The sequence below is a fragment of the Bidens hawaiensis genome, unplaced genomic scaffold (genome assembly GCF_021521415.1).
Source record: "Bidens hawaiensis isolate Kalapana, Puna unplaced genomic scaffold, B.hawaiensis_p1.1 tig00002423_1, whole genome shotgun sequence".
Lineage (NCBI taxonomy): Eukaryota > Viridiplantae > Streptophyta > Magnoliopsida > Asterales > Asteraceae > Bidens > Bidens hawaiensis.
Genome location: NW_027491133.1, coordinates 2,555,240 through 2,578,481, shown reverse-complemented (window position 1 = coordinate 2,578,481; position 23,242 = coordinate 2,555,240). Strand labels below are relative to the sequence as shown.

Sequence of the window (23,242 nt, the reverse complement as noted above, 5' to 3'; positions counted from 1 at the left end):
TTATTGTCCAAAATGGTTCTCATAGTTCTCAATTTCAAAAAGGTTCTCTCATGATCCTGATCATATATATATATATATATATATATATATATATATATATATATATATATATATATATATAACTTACATATTTATTATTCATTAATGCATATATGATACATCTCATAAGCATTCTATTATCAAAATTTGTAATTAATTTTATGCATTTAAAGCACACATATTCATTAAGGGAAAACTATTATCTTTTATATACATATATGATACGTCTCAACCAATTAGGTCTATATCTCTTCCCATAGGCTCTCCGCGATCACCGAGCTCAGTTCACTGCCTAACTCTGTGTGATCCCAGTTAAGGTTAGTTTTACATAGATCATCTTCTTAGGCAGGCATTAACAATTATGGCTCTCTTTAGTCTTTATCTTCTTGTGTTCTTGCATGCGTATATATGCATAATACATATATGATCCATCATCGAGTCGGGTTAATTCCTTCCTTCTATCTTTGATGCACTCTAATGATCTGATCTTGTTGTAGAAATAAAATAGATCTAGAAATTAATTAATATATATTTGTCCTCTAAACAAGTGGAGATTTTCTCTTGAACATGTTAAGAAGAAAGGTTTGTGGAGTCATTTACTTATGTGTAAACAGTAGTTTACATAAAAAATGGTGCATGATTACTATATTAGGCGTATGGAAAGAATTGATAATAGCTGCATATGACAAATTTTGGAATCTATTGTCTTTAGGTAATTTGTTTTAGTATTTTGCTAGAAAACGAAGATCCAATGACCGACAACAATATATATACGAACGATGGAACAGTCACCCTAAAAAACGAACGTGCTATAAAGAGGAAAACAGGAAACTGGAAGGCTTGCCCGTTCATTCTAGGTACGATATACATCTATTCATAAGTTGAGATCATGATTATGGTTATTGTTATTTTTGTAGTTTCTATACACATGTTTATTTGTTTTATAGGTAATGAATGTTGCGAAAGGTTGGCATACTATGGAATGAGCAACAATTTGGTGAACTTTTGGATCGCCTTAACCAAGGAAATGCGCGCGCCTCTACCAACGTTGCAAATTGGGCGGGGACGTGCTACGCTACACCGTTGCTTGGAGCTTTCTTAGCCGATGCCTACTTTGGACGATATTGGACTATTGCGAGTTTCTCCATTATTTACTTCTTTGTAAGTTGACCCGTTTCTTGTTTTCCACACATCTTTGTCAAGATTCTAATATTGTAAGTTGATTATGTAATTGTTGCTGGTTTTTGGGTTTGTAGAGTGTTCTAATAATACATGTAACATATAATTTGATTTTTCTCTGCAATAATATTAACTTTTCAAATAATTCATTTAACATAATTTTGTTCCCAAAAACCACATACAAATTAACACTCTCCATTAATATCATGAACCCAAAGTGACAAGCAGTAACTTCACTCTATCTATGTAGGGAATGACTCTATTAACTCTATCAGCCTCCTTGAAAGCACTACAGCCTATCTGTGATGCGGAGGCAACTTGCCACCCAACCTCAACCCAAACAACGCTCACCTTTGTCGCCCTCTATCTGATCGCTTTAGGAACCGGTGGCATAAAACCATGCGTGTCATCCTTCGGGGCTGATCAGTTTGATGAGACTGATGTAAGGAGAGAAAAAAGAAGAGTTCATTCTTCAACTGGTTCTATCTTTCCATCAACATAGGTGCACTTTTTGCGGCTTCCGTATTGGTATGGGTACAAATGAATGTAGGGTGGGGATGGGGGTTCGGTGTCCCGGCTGTTGCTATGGGGGCAGCTGTTGTCTTTTTCTTCTCAGGGAGCTCTTTGTATCGAATTCAAAAGGCTACCGGTAGTCCTTTTGTTAGTCTTTTTCAAGTGGTAATCGCATCGTTTAGAAAGATTAATGTTAAAGCCCCCAAGGAGAAGTCGCTTCTTTATGAGACCATTGATAATGAATCTCAAATTGTTGGAAGCCGAAAGCTTGAGCACACCGATAAGTTAAGGTACCATATGTCGATCATATATTCATATATATATATATATATGTATATATATATATATATATATATATATTTTAGAAATGTGACAACTAAGTCTAGGTACAATGGTCGTATACATGATCAATTATCAGGTTTTTCGACAAGGCTGCAGTGGAGACGGATTCAGATCGCAACAAGTTGAAGAGCTCAAATGTGTCATCGGAATCCTCCCCGTTTGGGCAACGGGGATCATATTCGCAGCAGTCTACAGCCAAATGAGCACCATGTTCGTCCTCCAAGGAAACACCATGGACCAACACATTGGCCCCAACTTCAAAATCCCATCAGCTTCCCTCTCACTTTTCGACACTCTTAGCGTCATCTTCTGGGCTCCGGTATACGAACGCATCCTCATCCCAATCGCCAGACGGTTTACAAAGCACGAACGTGGGTTCACGCAGCTTCAACGAATGGGTATCGGCCTATTAATATCCTTGTTTTCCATGATGGCAGCTGCAGGGTTGGAAGTAATCCGATTAAACTATGTCCGAACACACAATCTTTATAATGAGGAGGTGACAATACCAATCACAATATTCTGGCAAGTGCCTCAGTATTTCTTGATCGGTTGTGCCGAGGTTTTTACATTCATCGGGCACTTGGAGTTTTTCTACGACCAGGCGCCTTACGCGATGAGGAGTTTGTGTTCCGCGTTGTCGTTGACGACGATTGCATTGGGGAATTACCGAGCTCGGTGCTGGTGCAGGTGGTCGCGAAGGTGACGACGGAAAATGGGAAGCCGGGTTGGATACCTGATAATTTGAATGAGGGCCATCTTGATTATTTCTTTGGCCTCTTGGCCATTTTGAGCTTGTTGAATTTGGTTGTTTATGTCTTCATTGCCAAAAGTTACACCTACAAGAAAGTTAGTGGCTTGCCAAATTGAGTATAGTGAGTAGTAATTTATTGATTGTAAATGTTTAGGACATTGGTTTTGGAATGAATACTATATGTAAACGTCTTATAATGTAAACTGTTACTATACAATCAATACTATATATAAATCATGAGTGAATAACCTCTTAAATTTTAAAAGGTACAATCATTATTAATGCAACCAATTTTGAAAATCTAAGTTTTGAAAATCTAAGGGTAGTATAGTCTTTACTTACTATGATCATGTACGGTTAAAGATTTAACAATTTAGTTTTAAACATACTTACAATTATGGTCCTTAGACTTAAGGGTAAGTTTTGTTAACTTATTAGATAGTTACATATTAACCCCATTATTCTAAACTAACAACCCCACGAAGTTCTAACGACCATAATTTTTTTACATGTTAATATTTTTTTTAAAAAAATTACACCATAAAAACGAGCATTTTATTTTCTTTAATTTGAGTATGATATTGTTATACTTTTTAAAACTTAAAAAATAACATGTTACGTGACATGAAATTAGGGCCGCAACGGGTCTGGTGGGTTGGGGTTATGTTTCAGATCGAATTACTCGTTCACCGACGAATGGTTACACGTCTGACGTCGCATTACATGCATACTATAGTCAGGCTACGTGCGTACTATAGTGAGGTAACCGCTTATGCGTTCGATGTCGTGTTTAAGTGTGTACCTCGCTGCATCGCGCGGGCACCAAGCTAGTTTGGTAATAAGCAAAAGATCGATAAAGAGAAGAAGAAACTAAGAGAAAAAGAAGTAATCTCAATTCATCGATGCCAATTAGATGTGCCCTTCTGGTTTAAGTACAACAATCAGGCTAACTAACCAAAGACACCCAATACTATTCAACTATTACAAACTAGTCCTACTATTTTGATATCTAACATAAAATTAGCTTTGAAGCAAATGCCTGGACCTGGCCGGATCGACGATTGGACCGGAATTTTGTGATATTCTTGTGTTGATTTGCCAAAAGATGAAAGACTAAGAAGTGATTTAGAGAGAAAAAGTATAGATCTGGACTTGAATCACGTTATTATTGCTTCGGGTCTGTTTGTGCTCGTGAGCTATATATGGTGACTTTGGATTAAGAGGAAAACTCATGAGAAAGATGCATGCTTTGAGATGATAAGAAAGTAAAAAAGTTTGATTGAGTGAAGATGGTTGTATAGTTTTATAAGAAAGGTTGGTTAAAAATTTGAGTAGGTAAATGTATTTGAGTGAAGATGAAATGAAAAAGTAAATTAAAAATTAAAGATATTCGAGTAAGGTATTGAGGGATTTTTTTGGTGGATTAGGTGGTTTAAAGAAGAAAAAAAAAAGTGATTTAGGTGGTTTACTAGAATTTAAGTGGTTTTAGGTAGTTTGCTATTTGAGATGGAGGATTACCGGCCAAGTCATCCAGTTGAACACAAGTGTGGCAAGGTTTGACATGTGGAATCTGTTATTTGTGATAGCGGATTACACAACCTCCACTTTTTTTTACCACTTGGACACGTGTAACAACCCCATGAATCCTCTATCTCAAATAAAGGATTGTCACCACAAAAACTTATTCCAAATGGCATGCAGACTAAGAAATAGTTTAGGATTGCAAGCTAACAATGCTCTTGATACAAATATCAATCAACTTTTACCATCAATGATATGTCACATTTATGTATAGTTAGTTAGAGGATGAGATAAAATAACAATAGATTTTATAAATCCTTAACCTCGTTTTTTAAATCTATTTGTTAGGCTATGGGATTTGTAAGATCTATTGTTATTTTATCACATCCTCTAACTAACTATAGACTTGATTGGTATATGTATTAAGATCATTGCTAGCTTGTAACCCTAAATTATTTCTTAGTATGCATGCTAGTTTGGAATAAATTCCGAAAGCAAGAATTTTTGTGGTGACAATCCTCTAATTGAGATAGAGGATTCTTGGGGTTGTGACACGTGTTCGAGTGGTAAAAAAGTGGAGTTTGTGTAATCCGCCATCTCAAATAGCGGATTCCACATGTCGCAACCCGCTGACTTGGACGACACGTGTGTTCAACTGGATGACGCGTGTCTCACATGTGGGAAGTAAGTCTACGTGTACTGGTAATCTTCCTTCTTAAATAGCAAACTACCTAAAACCACTTAAATTCTAGTCAACCATCTAAGACCACTTTTTTTCTTTAAACCACCTAATCAACCAAAAAATTCGTATTGAGAGAACATTAATTAACAGTCTCTACTATATGGAGAGAGGAGAAATTGAGATGGTCATGTAGGATAGAGTTAGAGAGAGATGTATATTTTAACATGACTTAATTCTTTCGGAAACTGCGTACTAGGATAACTATTAGTTTTTATATATATATATATATATGTAGTTTATACACCCGACCACAAAAGGGAATCACTTCACCTGGAGCCAGTCAAGCACACGCTAAACTCCCACAGCTAGCTCTTGATCTTTAGCTTAATTAGGACGTGACGGTTCCACGAAATTACTATTTGAAATATATAGCATATCGTTGCCGCTCCTTGAAAACCAAACTGATGTTTAGTAGATAGCTAACTCTTGATCTTTCACTTTCGGGACTAAACTAGATAGCAATAATTTTGTTAAAATATTTTTTATTTTTTTTCATTGTTATAACAATTATTATTATATTAATAAATTATATATAAAAGGTTTATTTATACCATTTGCATTGGCATCCGAATTGTAAGAGAGCAAGAGACAACCCTAAACTTTGTTATCCAACTTATTTTTTTTTCTTAGCTACATGTATGATCGGAAAAAATTTTAAAGATGGGAAATATGAAAGGGTTGAAATGGTTTATAGGAGTGAGAAAATATTTTTAGGTTTATAGGTGTTTCGTCATTTGAATGTCGGAACCCACAATGGTTGTAGTGTCTGTCAGCAATTGTCTAGTGAGCTTGAGGTTTTTCTGGTGTTAGTCATTTCAATGGAAGAAGTGGCTTATTTACCATGTGTTCCGCCATTTGAAATGGCGGAACCCCACTTTTACCCTTTATAGCATGCCCCTATACATTTGTTTCAGTTCCGCAATTTGAAATGACATTAGTGAATAGTAATATTTCTGACACGTCTGATGAGACCTTTTGACCACACTGTTCATTCATGCCATTTCAAATGGCGGAAGTGGACAGTACTAACACATTAACATGGTCTTTCTCTTTTTTGTTCATATTGTTCACTAATGTCATTTCAAATGGCGGAATTGAACAACACTGACATTGCATATTGACAAGACTTTTCTCTTTTTTGACCATACTATTCACTCATGCAATTTCAAATGGTAAGACCAGAGCTGTATATTATTTTTACAGCATTATTTTTCTTAAAAATTTTTAATTTAAAAATATAGTTTTAAATTTTTAATAGTAACCTTTATTTTTCATTTAATTTTTTCTGATAACTATGAAACCTGTTTTTTTTTTAAAAATCTTTTTAGTTTTTATTTCATAAGTAATTAAAAAAAGTATAATATAAATATTTTTATAATAAATATCATAGGTAATTAAAAAAGTATAATTTAAATATTTCATAGGTAATTTATTTTCTTCAATTTCATTATTAATTTGTTTACTTTATATAACATGTGTAATAAAATATATATTTTATAATAAATATCATTTGAAACTCATATATAACATTAATTAACTTAAGAGGAAACATAGTTGACTACATCATTACAATAAACATCATTACAAACATAATATTAATTAACCTAAGTGGCAACATAGTTGGACTGTAGCACATTCTCATTCTCAGTTTGCAATAACTATATTGATCGAGTGTATCACATGAGCACGAGGTTAATAACCCATGGGTGCTATATAGTTTATACACCGACCTGACCATAAGGGAATCACTCACTTGGAGCCAGACAAAGCCATGCTAAACTCCCACAACTCTTTGGCTAACTGTTGATCTTTAGCTCTAGGTGAAGGTTCCACCAAATTACTATTAGAAAAATACTCTCCAGTCACACCTTTCACTTTAGGGTTTAAAGCCAGATAGCATGTTGTCGCCGCTCCCTGGAAATCAAAAGCAATTAACAAGCAACTTCGACTTTGTCAAATGAACATAATATATCCAAAATGATGAGGTGTCTTAACCCGTTAAGGACCATCTACATAGTGTAAGCCACGTTTTAGCATCCATTAGAGTAATGGTGGGGTTACACGAGTTTTCATAAACAGATTCTCACTGTTTCCAAAAAAATAATCAAACGTCATGTACAAACCTGTGAAACGTCTTTCAAGAAATGCTTCAAAACCGTGTTGCAGATAACTGTGACAATTTTTTTTTATCAAGGAACGATCTTTAAAGTAAGTTTCAAGGCAATACTATAGGATTTTCTACGTACCCGAGAAAACATTGTAGTCACGGAAAATCTCGGTGGCTATGTATCCGGGATGCAACGAGTTTGCAGTGATATTGACCCCCTCCTCCTAATAAGAGTCCGTCATTATAATTTAATAACAACTCAAAACTAGTTATAGATGACAAAAAGGCAAAAGGCGAACTTGATCACCTTAAAACGCCTCGCGAGCTCATTAGCATGAAGTATGTTAGCCAGTTTTGATCGACCATAAGCATATAGAGAAGAACTATAACTATCACGTATGTTTATATCGTGTTAATGGCAAGGCACAAAAGTTCTAGTACTTTGTAAAAGTCATAATTTGTGTTTTTTTCTTTCACCTTGATTCTTGGTTTATTTGATCAGAGAAAGCATGTAGATTGTATGCAAAACGATGACTTATAGATGATACATTGATTATTCGTCCTTCGGTGTTTTGTTCATTTGAAGTTATCTTCATCGTCTCCAACAATAGATTTGTCAAAAGAAAATGACCTGAAATTATGAACCAAATTTGTTCATTTTCAATATATTTGCAAAAATAAAAAATAAAAATGATCAATTTTGACTATAAAGAGTCCAATACAGTAGTTTAAAAACCAATTATTCAAAACAGAAAGCATACAACAGACCTAAATAATTAGTTGCAAAATGTTGTTCAATTCCATCCTTCGAGAGCTTGAATCCCGGTGATAAAATCCCTGCATTGTTGCTTACAACAAAACAAGCAAGGAATTCTCAGAGCCTTCAACATAAATAAGGTGTAGAGGTGGTAAATTCTACCCGCTTAAGTATAAATTAATGGGGTGGTGATTTAGATCAATTTAGTTATAAATGGTGGTGATTTAGATCAATTTAGTTATAAATGAATGTTAGAGGTGGTGATTACAACATGTTTACTTATAAAATAAGGTATGCATAAGGTAATTTTAACCCATTTTAATTATAAATGAATGTTAGATGTGGTGATTACAACATGTTTACTTATAAATTAAGGTATACAGATGGTAATTTTAACCCATTTTAATTATAACTGAATGTTAGATGTGGTGATTTTAACATGTTTACTTATAAATTAAGGTATACATATGGTAATTTTAACCCATTTTAGTTATAAATGAATGCTAGCTATGGTGATTTCAGCATGTTTACTTATAAAAAATGGGTAATTTTGGTTATACTTAATTGCACCAGAATAGTTAAAGAAACAGCTCAAAAGGCTGTCAATAACTTAATGCATACAACTTTACTAAATCGGATTATTCAAAAACTTAACTAATTTTAGAAATCTTGTTTTAAGACAAAATTGTTCCCAACAAACGAACAAATTTTTTTTTAAGAAAGTGTTACGGGTCAACCTAATCAAAATCACACGTTTCAACAAAACATAAAAATCAATTATATTTACTGTCTATTCTTGATCTTACATTAGAATGTGTAAGGGAAGACCCGAAGAACGGTATTTGGCTGCAAAATCCCTAACCGATGCCTGAGAGCTCAGATCTAACTCCATTATCTCGACTTTAGCATTAGGTGTTTCCGTTAATATATTTTCCTTGATGGTTATACCTTTTTGGGTGTTTCTTACCGCCATAACTACATGTAGACCGCGCATGGCAAGAACTCGTGCAGTCTCAGTTCCGATACCACTTGTAGCACCTACATGCATACACCATTTTGACCTCAGTTATGCAAGTGATAAATAAATAGAAGCTTGTAAGTTAGTTGATCATACCTACCTGTAACAATGGCATTAAGACCAAATCCATGGATTCCATCGGTGACTTCTTCTGCTGTTGAAGATGATGAAAATCCTGATGCCCCTTTTCTTCCAAAAGTCCACATCCTAATTATAGATGGTAGGACAAAATATTTGTACCTTAATTAATCATTAGTCAATCTTAATGTTCCTAATTAATGTCAACTTGTTTCCGAGTGTTCAAAACTACCTACAAACGAGTTATACTTCCTTTAAGGTTATATTTTGATTTACATTTCTTGATTTCTTTATAAAATCATAAACATTTTTCAAGCTAAAATCATCTATATACGAAGAGTTTATAAAAACAAGCAGTACTTTTACATTTTATTCAATATATAACAACTATTTAACTCTGTTATTTTGTCTTACCCGGGTTTTCGCCCCGCCGTGTATTACGCCAAAGAGTTTTGCTCTTGTACGTGGCGCCACACGACTCTCAAGTTGCAGCCAACGGTATAGTTTCCCGGTAATGTCCAAGTCAAATTATGAAGCCAACATGGGACCGGTTAATACAACATAGTATGATCAAAGTTGCGCAACGAATTCTCCGATTTAGAGAGTGCAGTGGCCTAAACACAAAAAAGAAAGTAGTTATTCTAAAAAAAGTTATTTTCTTTGAAATTATGTTGGTTAGAGGCTAACACACCTCATCTATCAGACTATCACCGAAAAAAATGTGTATATATATATTTTGTTATTTACCTTATCTTACTATAAATGATCTGATGGGCTAGTCGCCGTCAATGATTCAAGTATTGGCCGTTAAAAAAATAAAAGAAAACCTTACCTTACTGGTTGTTCTTCTTTTAAGTTGATCTAACACGTATTCGTTGAGTTGTCTGAATGACCAAGATCGATACGACAAGATATATGTTGCTCAAAAAGTGAAGTACGTTGAGCTAACAGTGGTTGATTTAAAAAGCGAGTTTTCCTTTGTCAAGTCACCGGAAAACCGGGTTGAAGGAAGACGTGGCTAACACCGGCGGTGAGGGTGTTCGAGGCTAACGTCGTTTCCTGTATTATAAAAATGGTGACGGGATCATGTTTCTGTTTTATTTTTAATAATTCTATCAGTTTTAAGGTTTGCTTTCTTTAATATCTATTATTATTTTATTGTTATATTTAGTCATTTTCTCTTTATTTGTTATTAAAATTTAACACTTGATTAGTTATTTATGTCGGTATCATTATTGGACTAAGTTTCAAAACGACAAATTTTGTAACAAAGTATATATTATTGCTTATATTTACGTACCTAACCCGTTTTTTAATCCATATATGCATTGGAGCGTGGTATGTATTAATAGCTTTTTTAATGTTATATTATTGTGTATTTGTCGATATATGCTTATAATATTTGATTAACTAAGAACACGTCATTATATTACTCGTCAAAACTGATTACGCATTTTAATTATTTGGTTATAAATTTAATGTAAATTATGTAATTATACTTTTGTGGTTTGTGAATAAACTTTAAAAATTTATAGGTGAAACATATACAAAGGAGAGGTTCTCGATCGAAAAGATAACCAATTATCTTACGTATTTCTGCTAAATAAAAGTTTAAATTGTGTTTATATTTCATTTTCATATTGGGCCTATTATCTAAGTTTTCCTCTTTTTTTTTTCATCCACAATCGATTATGAACTATGAAGCATCTTAAGACCCCCGTAGTGGAGCGCTATAGAGGAGGAAAAGCCTATAGCGTTGGGCACACCACCCCCGAGGCGCTATGAGGGAGATTTGGGAAAAAATGGCTTGAGTGCTTTGTGAAAAAACGTTGAAATGGGATTGACATTTGAAATTTATTTAACTATTAACTCATTGATCACACTTAGGTTTTTAATATTCGGTCCTATTTTTATATTTCGAATGTCAAATAAATAAATAAGTAAATAAGATGCGCCATAAAAAAGGTACAAACCCCCCACACACAACCTACAACATATTATGCAAGGTACTAAACTAATACACAAAGTATAAAAGTATGATGCAAACTTTAGACAGAATTGTATATTATTATAATAGGTATTGACTTAAAAGTATATAATATTTAATTATTGTAATATTATTAGGCTATATGTAGTGTAGGGACTATAAAATGAGACGACTTGCGACATGTGACGCCTTGAGTGCTTTGTGAAAAAACGTTGAAATGGGATTGACATTTGAAATTTATTTAACTATTAACTCATTGATCACACTTAGGTTTTTAATATTCGGTCCTATTTTTATATTTCGAATGTCAAATAAATAAATAAGTAAATAAGATGCGCCATAAAAAAGGTACAAACCCCCCGGCCCCCACACACAACCTACAACATATTATGCAAGGTACTAAACTAATACACAAAGTATAAAAGTATGATGCAAACTTTAGACAGAATTGTATATTATTATAATAGGTATTGATTTAAAAGTATATAATATTTAATTATTGTAATATTATTAGGCTATATGTAGCGTAGGGACTATAAAATGAGACGACTTGCGACATGTGACGCCTAATTAGCAATGAGTGAGTTTTTATTTTAGGTGTGTAACGGTGTTGTAGTCCAAATATATATATATATATATATATATAAGGTTCAAATAAGAATAAGGAGTTTCTCAAGAATTGTAAGAACCAACAAATTTTTGATATTTGGCATTACAAATTGTGGTGAAACAACAATTCTAAGAAACTATGTCGGTTATAATGATGAAAGAGTATATCTAGGAAACTATGTCGGTTATTGGTAATTTTAAATCTCAACCATTGATTAACATGATCCAATGACTATGATTTATTCTTAGTCTTCCTAGGAAACTACTTATTTTTAGGATAACTCTCCCCAATATCTATCTATAATATATATAAACGAAAACATAGAAATCCTACGTGTCGCGATGTGGTCGCTTCCCCTTTTTTGGAGTCACCAGATTTGCTTGATTTTTAAATGGAGGCTTTTCATGCATTTGACCCGAATTCACGGGTCATATATTTTCTTTAAACGGGTTATAACATCTCATTGAATTAAAAACTAACATCACCAAATATTTGATATAAAAATCTTATAAAGTAGAGATACTAAAAATTAATATATGATTTATTTAAGAAAATATATATGATTTATAATTAATAGACCGATTTAATATTTAAAAAAATAAACGGGTCTTGGGTCTCATCAAATCCATATAGCTTTTAAACTGGGTTATAACATCTCATTTATTTGTGAAACAATTTATCAGTAAATCATAAGTATATTATTAACTTTCATACAATAAAAAAAACAAAAATTCAAAAAATAAATAAATATTAGAAACAAATAACATAAAACAACCCCCGTAAATACTGGGGATAAAAACTAGTGTGTGTATATATATCACACATAATATACTAATAATAAACAAACACACACACTCCGGCGACAAAAAGAAATCGACCCCGTCGCCCCTATTATCGCCGGGGGGGGGGGGGATATCGGCTCAAATTATAGGCATTTGTCGTCCATTACACGTGCCCTTAGGTACGTGAGACTGGTCTAGCCTGCGAACCACTAAAGTAGCTGGTTCAATTACTAAGTTTCTAATACTTTTATCGTATAGTATCTAAAAATTTTACAAAGTATGCCACGTCTTTTATCACACAACGATCCAGCGTATCTGGTATGCTAGATATTTGTTTTCTGTAACTATATTTGGAGTAAAGAAATGGAATCCTATTTGAATTATAACCATCAACCAGATCCGACTAGGCCCAACTTATTAACCCGAGTGAAGGCATCGATCAAATGGTGATGTGAGATTGCATGGGGACTTCGGCCATGACCCATTGCCATGCCACGACATGCATGGAATAAATAGCAACATCTTCCTCATATGTCATATGGTTATGTGGGTGATCATCTTATGAGAGATGGCAAAATTAGTAGGGATATGGTATATATGGGTCGGGCTTAAGTATTTCCAAACTCCAGAGGTGGCTAATGGGACAACGAAAAAGAACTAGAGTTTTAGGCCTATGCTTAATTAAGGTCCCCAAGTCTAAAAAACATTATATATATATATATATATATATATATATATATATATATATATATATATATATTATAATGGATAAAGTAAACTCAAAGTAATGTATTGGTGTTGTGGTAAGCTTGGTTATTACTAAAGTATAAGTTATTAGTTCAAAAGTTGTAATAAGCAAATTTTATTTTATTAACAGTTGTCATGAAAATGCCCCAAAATCGTGTTTCGATTTAGGCCTCCACATTTGTTGAGCCGAACCTGCCAAACCCATACCCAATTATTATAGCTCGTCTCAAATCCATCCCAAACCCATATGGTTTTAATCGGATAATTGTTTGTCGGCTATATGGCCCAAAACCCGTTATGCTTCTATCAAGGTTTGACAAATATAGCTAATTGATTACAAACAATGATTGCATAAAAATAAAATGTCCCAAATAATTGTCACGTACAAGTTTTGACCGATAATACATTTAGAATATACTATATACATTATATATATATATATATAGGGAAAGGTTAAAATAAATACCCACTCCAGTTGCGAAAACCACGTAAACCCTATCTAAGCCTTTGATTTGTTGCAATTGATTGTTGAGATCAAATGCAGGATCATTGGTACAATTTTTATATTAAAAAAACGGTCATTTGACACAACCCTTACTTCAGGTCAAATCAGCTTACACGCACACACAATATGTAAAAGAAATCGTTCAAAATTTAAAACACACTTACCCACCCAAATCATCCACATACTCACCGCTTCATTTCTAGTTCTTCTAGAGAGAGAAACAAGAAAATCAGTGGAAGAAAGATAAAATCTCCGGCCATCCGATTGCGGTCGTCTACACAATCGGTAAGCTACGTTCGTTCATATACTTCATTGAAGATACAAAATGTATGTCTTGGTTGATAGCAAAGCTAGTTACGGTTTAAGTTTTGGGTTTTCAAACATTAACAGTGATCTTTCGATAACAAAAAAATAGTTCACTCTGAAAGGTTTTCTACCCGATGTCAGTGTTTCGTTTGAAAATTTTGGCTTTTATTTAAGTGAAAAAAAACGTAGATGTGGTCTAAAGTTTGTTTAGCTGATTTTTTTGGTATGTGGACAAAAAAAACCTAGATGTGTCGTTTGAAAAGTTTTTGTTTGTATGGTATATTTTTTAATATCTTTTTGGATTAGTTGTAGAAAATGAAAGAAAGGACTTCTAAGAAGAAGTACTTTGTAATAGACAGAAGAAGTAGAACCATTTCCAAAAAAAAAACAAAGAAAGAACTTGAAAACACCGTAAGGAACCCAATCTATGTGAAAAGCTCAAAAAAGAAAGGATGTGCCACCGCTGAGGTTGAACAAAAAGGTATTAACAAGTTTAAAGTTACAATAAATGAACTTTCTTTTATGGTAAATCTTATTGTAACTTTGTTTTTTGTTATTAATGCAGGAAATATGAAGAAAGGGTTTAGGAACACAATTAGAAACCCGATCTTTATAGAGTCAACCGACAAGAAAAAGAGTAAATAGAAAGCAAAGAATGAAGAAAAAGAAACAGGTAATACTACTTAAACATGTACACCTATAAGAGTTAAAAATAACATTAATGCTGAAATTCTATTGGGTTAATTGGTAATAAATACAAATTTAGAAGAAAGCGAAGACGATTTGGGGGATGATAGGTTGAAAAGCAAAGGAGGATTAAAAAGAAAAGGATATGAAAAGAGGAAAACCAGAAGTCAGAAATGTTCAGGTATTACTAAAATTGGCAACGTTATAGAGATCTGAAAATTTGAAGAATGTAATTGTGTTATTGTGTGAACAGATTCTGATGATAGTGACTACCAAGAGGATACTACACCCAAAAAATGGAAGGTGCAAAAGCAAAAGCAACGTGACCAAGATTTCGATTCAGGTATAAGTTATATATTACGATTAAACCTTATAGTAGTTCACTAGAATGACATTATAAATTGTTGAAGGTGAAAGTTCAGTTGTTTTGAAAAATCAAGTAATAACATATGTTATTTATTAACTAAAGAAATGTTTTTGTTAGTATGATTTTATGTTTCACAAACGCTATCAGTTAGAACATAAAGGTTGTGGTTACAAAACAAAAAGAATGATTGAAGATTGTAAATGATAATCAGAAAAGACATGCAAATAAGAGTTCAATAAGCAAGACTTGTAAGTATTTGCTAATTTAAAAAACAGATTGAGACAGCCAGGAGATTGACATAAGGAGGAAACACAAGGCGGGAAAGAGAAAAAAAACAGGTAACTTGTAGCATGTGAAGTTTAACACAGATTTTGTAAAACGTGTTTCAGAATTTATATAAAAATTGATTAATTTGTTAATATTAGCAGGGTATGAGGCAGCAGATTCTATGGGGGAATACTCAGACGAAGAGGAAACAGGTATATATTGTTAGATATCAAACAATTAAAAGTTTTTGAATTTTGGACCAGTGTTTGTTAAAAATAACTAAATTTAATTACCCAAACAGGTGAGAAGATCCAGTGGTCAAGGCAAAAGTTTTTGGGGAAACTAACAAGAGAGTGTAAAAAAGATAGGGCAGAATCATTGGACAAAGAGAAGAAGGAAAAGTGGCACGGTATAAGAACAAGGTCATCACCTTCTCAATTATGGATGTGCATACAGGACTTAAGAAAGAATCAAAGGAAAGGACTAAAGAAAATGGGTTTTGGGAGGATGCTACACTTCAACATTGACGGGATACCGGCCAAGTTAGCACATTTCGTTGTTGACAAGTTCAATCCGGATAAAATGAGCATTGAGGTAGAGTCGGGAAGTATTAAGGTAACCAAAAAGGCAATAAGGAGATTGTTTAGAATACCATGTGCGGGTGAAAAAATTGAGCATCTCAAGTATCATGAATAATGTGACAACAGTATGTCAGAATGGAGAGATAGATATCCAGGAATTCATGTTGCCCCAACAGAAATTGTGGCAAAAATAAGGGAAGCTGAGGACAAAGACACGTTTACGTTCCGTATTGACTTTTTAATGTTGTTCTTATGCATCATGGGGGACTGCAAAACTCAAGTAAGATGTAGAGAGGAAATATTGCACTACATAAGTAGCAAAACAAATTTCAAGAAAATTGATTGGGGTTCTTACATTATGGAATGCTTGATAACATGTAAGCTTGGATGGGAAAGATGTAATGTAAGCAAGTACTTTTGTGGGCCACTGACAGTTTTAACGGTAATTTGTTAGTTATTTTAATAACATTTGAAACGTATAAACACTTTAACTGGTAGGATACTAAGAACTCGTTAACTTTGTTGTTACAGCTTTTATATGTTGAAAGCATGTACTTCAAGGAAGTGTGTTCAGATGAAAATACGAACCCAATTAAGTGTTGGAGTAAGGAGTTGCTTAGTGCAAGAGATAGAAAAGAAAGGTTAGCAGGAGGATTCGGAGTGTAACACCCTTGGCAAACACAACATCTTCCCACTCTTAGGCAAATCCCACATCGGCCGTGGACAAGAGAAATCCTTGGTTCATAAGTAAATGTTCTGCCTCTTCAATCACCAACGTGTTTTGGGCTTAGTTGGCTGTGGAGCAGATGAAAACTCCACGGTTAACCGTGCTTAGGTGGAAGTAGTACTAGGATGGGTGACCTCCTGGGAAGTCTCCATCTGGGCAACCAAAAACAAATCCGTAAGCTCTTCGTGGGCAGAGAGGACAATATTGGTGGTGCAAGGGGCCGGATGTTACACGGAGTGTGGGAGAAAAAAGAAAATAAGAAAATGGATAAAGGAGGAGAAAGGTGACGAGGAAGAAGTTTTGCAAGTGAGAAGTTACAAAGTTAGAACATATGTTATTTATTAAATGAAACGTATGTTAATGTGTATTATGTTTTTCTTGTAATAAAGGCTAAGAAGCAAAAGAATATCTTGAAGAGTTTGAGAGTGCAAAAAAACAAATGGATAAAATGTTAAGAAAGCTAATAAAAAAGAACATACAGTCGGACGAGTTTGAAGAACTTCGCAGCCGCTACAGAAGTGAGTTAACGGTAAAGGTAGGAGATGGAACAAATGGTGATGAAGATGTACTGGTAAGTTAATTTCTAATGTTTTGGATGACCTAAAATGTGAAGGTAAGATATTACAAAAATAATTGACTCGCTTATAGATCAATACTAATATTGTTTTTAAAAACATTTGAATGGTGAAAAGAGGGTTATGAAGAAGAAACAGAAGTCCAAGATGAGGAAAATCTAGGAGACGCAACTAAAGTAAGCTTAGACAACGACCAAGATGCGGATAACGTCAGCGGTGGAGGTTCGTGAAACAAAACAATAAACAACTGAATTAAAAAAATATTAGCACATAACATAACTCAGATGATCTATAAATTCTTTTGTCAAATCCATTTATCGCAGAAGATGAACACTGAGACGATACGGAAAGCGAAGGGGATGACGTGGGAGAGGATACACAAAGCAAAGGGGAGAATGACGATGTGGCAAATGTGGCAGACTCACAGAGCAAAGACGATGTACAGGTTGGTGAACAAGACGAAGAAAGGGGTTTGAGTGAAGAGGAAAATAAAGAAGACATGAATAGCACTGAGAAATCAAAAGATGCAAGTAAGTACTCAGTTGTATTAAATCATAAAAATGTTATCATGTGGAAAAAATGTTATCAGGTCAAAATACATATATGTAGAACCAGCTGAGTTGTGCTATGTATGAAAAAATTTGTGGCACGTGGAAAAAATGAGGACGAAAAATTGGAAGAAGAAGATGTGGATGACGACGGAGATGATAAAACAACACCAGATGAGATCACTGGGGGTGATGATTGTAGGCTGACAACAGATGAAACCAGAGAATCACAAGGGGGTAAAAAAAGGGAGAACAAAATGGGAAGCCGCCAGAAAACAAAAGGCACAAGGTAAGCCGAAAAAATACATAGTGGCTGGTAATATATACAATTTCAAGTTATATTTATTTGGATTTTGCAGATCATGAAGATTCGGAAATCAATGCACTGTCTTTCAATCTAGGGGTTTCACGGATTGGTAAAAAATTCACATTATTTGTTAGTTACTTATTTCATAAAAAGTGAAAATTAAATTGTATGACAAACATATTTCGTGTGTTTTGTATGAGTTGCAGAAACACCAAAAAGGACCAACAAAATTGGTGATCCGGGAAAGTATTTACCTAAAACAGTAAAAGAGGATGATAAAACAGGTATTCAAAAATATAATGTACTAGTGAATAAATATAATCCTTGATAACAACATATTTGTATCTATTGTCGTAGACACACCAAAAAAGACAAAGAAAATAGTGGATGTAAAAACACCATCACATCATAAAGGTAAAGAGGAACAACCAAAAGGTATTAAATGTTCGGTATACTGTCAAATGGGAAATGAAAATGGTATAAACAACCTAATTTTGGTGTTGTATATGGTTTCTAGGCACACCAACAAAGAAAAATGTTGACGTAGGAAGCTCATCGCATCAACCAGTCAAAGATGATCAAAGCAGAGGTATTTATATAAGGCAGTTATAAACGAAATTTTAGGAAATATATGTTATTTTGGTAAGGAAAACATAGGTTATAAATTGGTTATAACGTGTGCTATATGTAGTTGAGCCGGTGAAAATGGGAATAGATCTGAGCGATGTTATTTCTGAAGTGGAGAAAAATAAGGCGACATTGAAGACAAGGGGGGTTGGAGGGATCGCAGGAAAAATGGAAACAATGATTTGGGCGTTGGATATTGAAAGCAAGACAACGAGTTTAGAAGATAGAATATGGGACTACCTGATGGTTGATAAGGGAAACAGTGAAGATAAACAATGGTAACTTACTACAAAAATACCTTTTGGGTTATTGTGGTGTCCGTTCTACTAACTCGAATGTTACTGTAATACAGAAAATGGGGACATGAAAGTAGAGGGCTGCCGTCGAAGTAAATGCAATATTAAAATGGGTTTTTTTATTGTGTGTTTTATAAGTTTTAAATACAAAAGTACTAACAAAAGAAATTAACATGCAGTAAAATAATATTCTCAATGAGTCACGGGCTGAGTGCGGATGTGGAGGTGATTAAGAGTTTGAACTACGAGGAGAAGATAGACAAGAAGGTTGTGAACTTGTAGTCGGCGGTATTGAATGAGAACAAAACTTTCGGAACACCAAAAACACCGAGAAGATATTTCCTAAACACAGAAGTGATGGTAAGTGTATAATTGTTTAAAGGTGTAAGTTCCGTATTTATTCATTTTATAAATGTAACATCCGGCCCCTCGCACCACCAATATTGTCCGCTCTGCCCACGAAGAGTTTACGGATTTGTTTTTGGTTGCCCAAAACGCGTTGGTGATTAAAGAGGTAGAACATTTACTTATGAACCAAGGATCTCTCTTGTCCACGGTCGATGTGGGATTTGCCTAAGAGTGGGACGATGTTGTGTTTGCCAAGGGTGTTACAAACAACCCCCCTTTGGACTCATCCTCCTCGATGAGGCGTGTCCCATCATCCCGAACGGCACAAGAGTGGCTTTGATACCAATCTGTAACACCCGGGCTAAAGCGGAATACTTCCGAGTGTGACGTACAGATTGCCCAAAACACATGTGACACTATTAAGTGACAATATTATCATTAATTAATTTAAACATCAAGTACACAAGTTTGTAAAAAGAAATAGAAGGAAAATACAAGAACAATTAATAACTTGTCCATCTATTAATATAACCTAAGTTCTAGTGTCCTCGTCACGACAACATTCTCTAAATAAGGTACATGTAGCATATATATAAAATAATGTCAACTAAATGAATAGTTGGTGAGTTCACACAAGTTTTGATATACATACATAAAAATCATACAATTCCATGAACAAGTGTAAATGAGCAAGTAATGTCCTTTCCAACTGAGATTGTGCACCAGCGTACTCAGATAAGCGCAAGTAAGTGTCTTTTCCGTTGGTAACAACCAACGTACTCAGATCGTGGGTCCCTATTCCACTCATAACATCGAGGTCCTGAGTGCATATGGGGGCGTATAATCATACTTAATGAGGAAACCATGAGCATGTAATCTTTGAGCAAGTAAGCAAATAAACACACAAGTCCATGTAACGAATTGTAGTTTGTAAATAATAAGAAAACAAAATTGTAATGTTGATAGGATATATATGCTACCCCCAAAATGTGTAAAAGCGTTAAAAGGGGGTGTGAGAAACTCACCTTGATGTTGAAGATAAACTTGAAATAAAACCGAAATTACGTAAATGAAATCGAAGCAATTGAACGTCACGAACTAGAATTAAAAGCATAAAAATTAATATTAACTGACGACTTATAAAATGTAGATATTCATACAAGCACTATAAGTATTTTCTAAGAGATTCCTAGAATCCTTAGTATCCAAACAATCCCACGGATTATTAAAAGTTTGACCAAAGTTTGACTTTTGTTGACTTTTGACCAAAAGGTCCATGTTGTTGACCGTACACTAAAAATATTGACCGTTGACCAAAATATTGACCGTTGACCAAAATATTGACCGTTGACCCTAAATATTGACCGAAGACCCGTTGGTGGCTTTTGACCAATTATCTAGACTTAAAATAATCATAAGATATTCATAGTCGCAACCTAACAATCGATCATGTAATTTGCAGTTAATCATTTTTCATGCAACCTTATGACTAAGTCACACTTTTACCAATTTCATTTCTCATAAGTAAGACCAAACATTTAGTCAAATAATTTCAAGTTGACCAATAAAGTCAAATTCCAATATAACACAATAATCTTTGTACAAATTACAACTATTTTTACCAAACAACATGCTGGATAAATTTGGGCAGGTTTTAAGTCACAAAAACCTATTTTTCTAACCAGTCAAAACATGTAAATAATTTACCAAATAATTCACAGAGATACTTTCAAGTATTAGGAACAACATAAAATTTTCTTGTAATTTTTCAATACTCACAAACAACATGAAAAATTCATACACTACAGCAACCTATTTTCAGCTACCTTATCAGCACAACAGAATGTAAATATTTTCTAAAAATTCCATATATGTCCAATTGATGCAAGACCGATTCGATTCGATTCCTAATTCAATTTATAACATTCCAAAAGATGAATAACACCTATATCTATTTTCAATCTCAAGTTATACAATTTACAACACAGCTCAGAAAATTTCTCTTTCAATCAGGATTGCAACCCGATTTTGTAAATTAATAAACACTAGTCAAACAAAGTCCAAAAATTATGATTCTTGACTTTTTGAAAACTAGATTCAGAGTACTTAATCATAGTATCACAAATCAAACAGAAACACCAATGTATCATCAAGGTATACAACCTACAATCTAAAACATAGAATCTATCAACAAGAAGATTCAAACCAAAAGTCACAAAAATCATGATTCTTATATCCTTATGATCTTTAATCATCAAGGAACCACTTTTTATAAACAAATATCATGTATTTCATTATTTTACTGATTTATAAAATAATATTTATGTACAAAAGGTTTTCATATTTTCTTTTATGACAAGACACACAATTTCTTTTAAATTCATCAACTTGATCATCTTTTTATTTCTTATGATTACATTTGTTTGGATACTCAATCCCACAATTCCAAATCAAAGAAACATAAACAAAATATATATTAACCATGCTTACTTACTTGCTTGATCAATGCTATATCACTATTTGTTCCAAGAATCACCCAACTTGATTGTGATATTTTGAGAGTGTTTTAGAAAAATAAAATGTATGTGTGTGTGATGTGATATGGACGGTCAAAAGGAAGAAAAAGAAAGTTATAACATTAGTTGTTATTTACTCATCATTAACTCAATCATTAAGACATAATTAATTTTATTAAACTTTAGTTTTTATTACATGTGACATGTTACATTCTATTATAAACATTTTCTAGTAACCATATGTTGTGTACTAGTCTTTTTGTTACTTGTCATGTAATATATCATAGGTTATGTTATTTTAATTATTCATTTCTCCTACAACATATAAGTATACAACAACTAATCATGTAGCATGTAACACAATTTCACCCAACATGTAACATATCATGTGTGACAAATTTATTATAATCTATCATGTATTATAACATGTGTGACAAGTTTATTATTATAGTTATCAATAACTAGTTACTCTCACTTAGGTCACCAACGACACCACTGACTCTATGTATGCATACATGACACTATATGCATGGGAGTTCATTAACTTAGTTAACAAAACTAATTGGGTTACTGACACAGTCAACATGTTTTTACTGAAAATACCGGGTATCACATCGGGGATTAGAAATGTTGAATGTATATTTTATTATGGAGTTGGATATTATAATATGTTTTATACATATATTTATAAATAAAAACCGAAAATTTAAAACGGGTCGGATTTTCGGGTTTGAAAAGTAACAAATGTTACAGGGACTTACAACTTTTGGAAATTTCGTCCCGAAATTAAAATAAAAATAAAATTTTAAAAGAGAACAACTAATATACGAAGTTGTTAGAAATTTTAACAATTTATACATACATAATTAAAATAAGATAACGGCGATCTTTGAATGACCCGAAAGAACGCCACAAATAGACAATATGACAAGGACACTTATATATAGGATGTACCAGCGGCGTATCCACCATGTCCTTCATATTGTATTTGTCCCGTTTCCCAAGATCATTCCAAGCTCCGAGTTATTTCACACAACTAGACTTATTATATTTTCCATGCGAAGACTTTGATAATTACGTGTCGACTCATACTTACCTCTATTGTCGGATGGTCCATATAATGTGCCCATATTGTGTGGTTTTAAGACATAGACCTTAAATATATAAATAAAATTCTCATATATAACGTTAAAAATAAAAAAATAATGAATTAAAAGGGTAAAACATTACAAAACACATTGTTATACCATTCAGGCCAAGAATAACGTAAAAACACTAAGTCAAATAAATGAAATCATCGTAGTCTGAACCATGTAAACGATGTTGAAAACAAAATAAAAGAGGTTATGAAATTAAAGAATGAAAACATTTGAATTCTGAACATCGTAACATGTAATTGAAATAATGGG

General features: G+C 33.5%; 1 protein-coding gene and 1 pseudogene across 2 annotated transcripts; one reads left to right on the top strand and one right to left on the bottom strand.

Moving 5' to 3' along the window:
• The first annotated feature begins 787 nt into the window (after positions 1-787).
• Positions 788-2,943, top strand: LOC143619315 (protein NRT1/ PTR FAMILY 8.1-like; annotated as a pseudogene). Its single transcript, XR_013151167.1, has 4 exons — positions 788-896; positions 987-1,200; positions 1,469-2,021; positions 2,150-2,943. The product of XR_013151167.1 is annotated as a protein NRT1/ PTR FAMILY 8.1-like (transcript).
• Positions 2,944-6,839: 3,896 nt separating this feature from the next.
• LOC143619317 (short-chain dehydrogenase TIC 32, chloroplastic-like) lies at positions 6,840-9,179 on the bottom strand. Its single transcript, XM_077091270.1, has 8 exons — positions 9,073-9,179; positions 8,761-8,992; positions 7,966-8,045; positions 7,675-7,828; positions 7,505-7,586; positions 7,337-7,421; positions 7,214-7,260; positions 6,840-7,004 (listed from the first exon to the last, which is right to left on the bottom strand). The coding sequence occupies exons 1-8, from the start codon at positions 9,176-9,178 to the stop codon at positions 6,840-6,842; spliced, it is 951 nt and encodes a 316-aa protein (XP_076947385.1). The 5' UTR covers position 9,179.
• Positions 9,180-23,242: the final 14,063 nt, after the last annotated feature.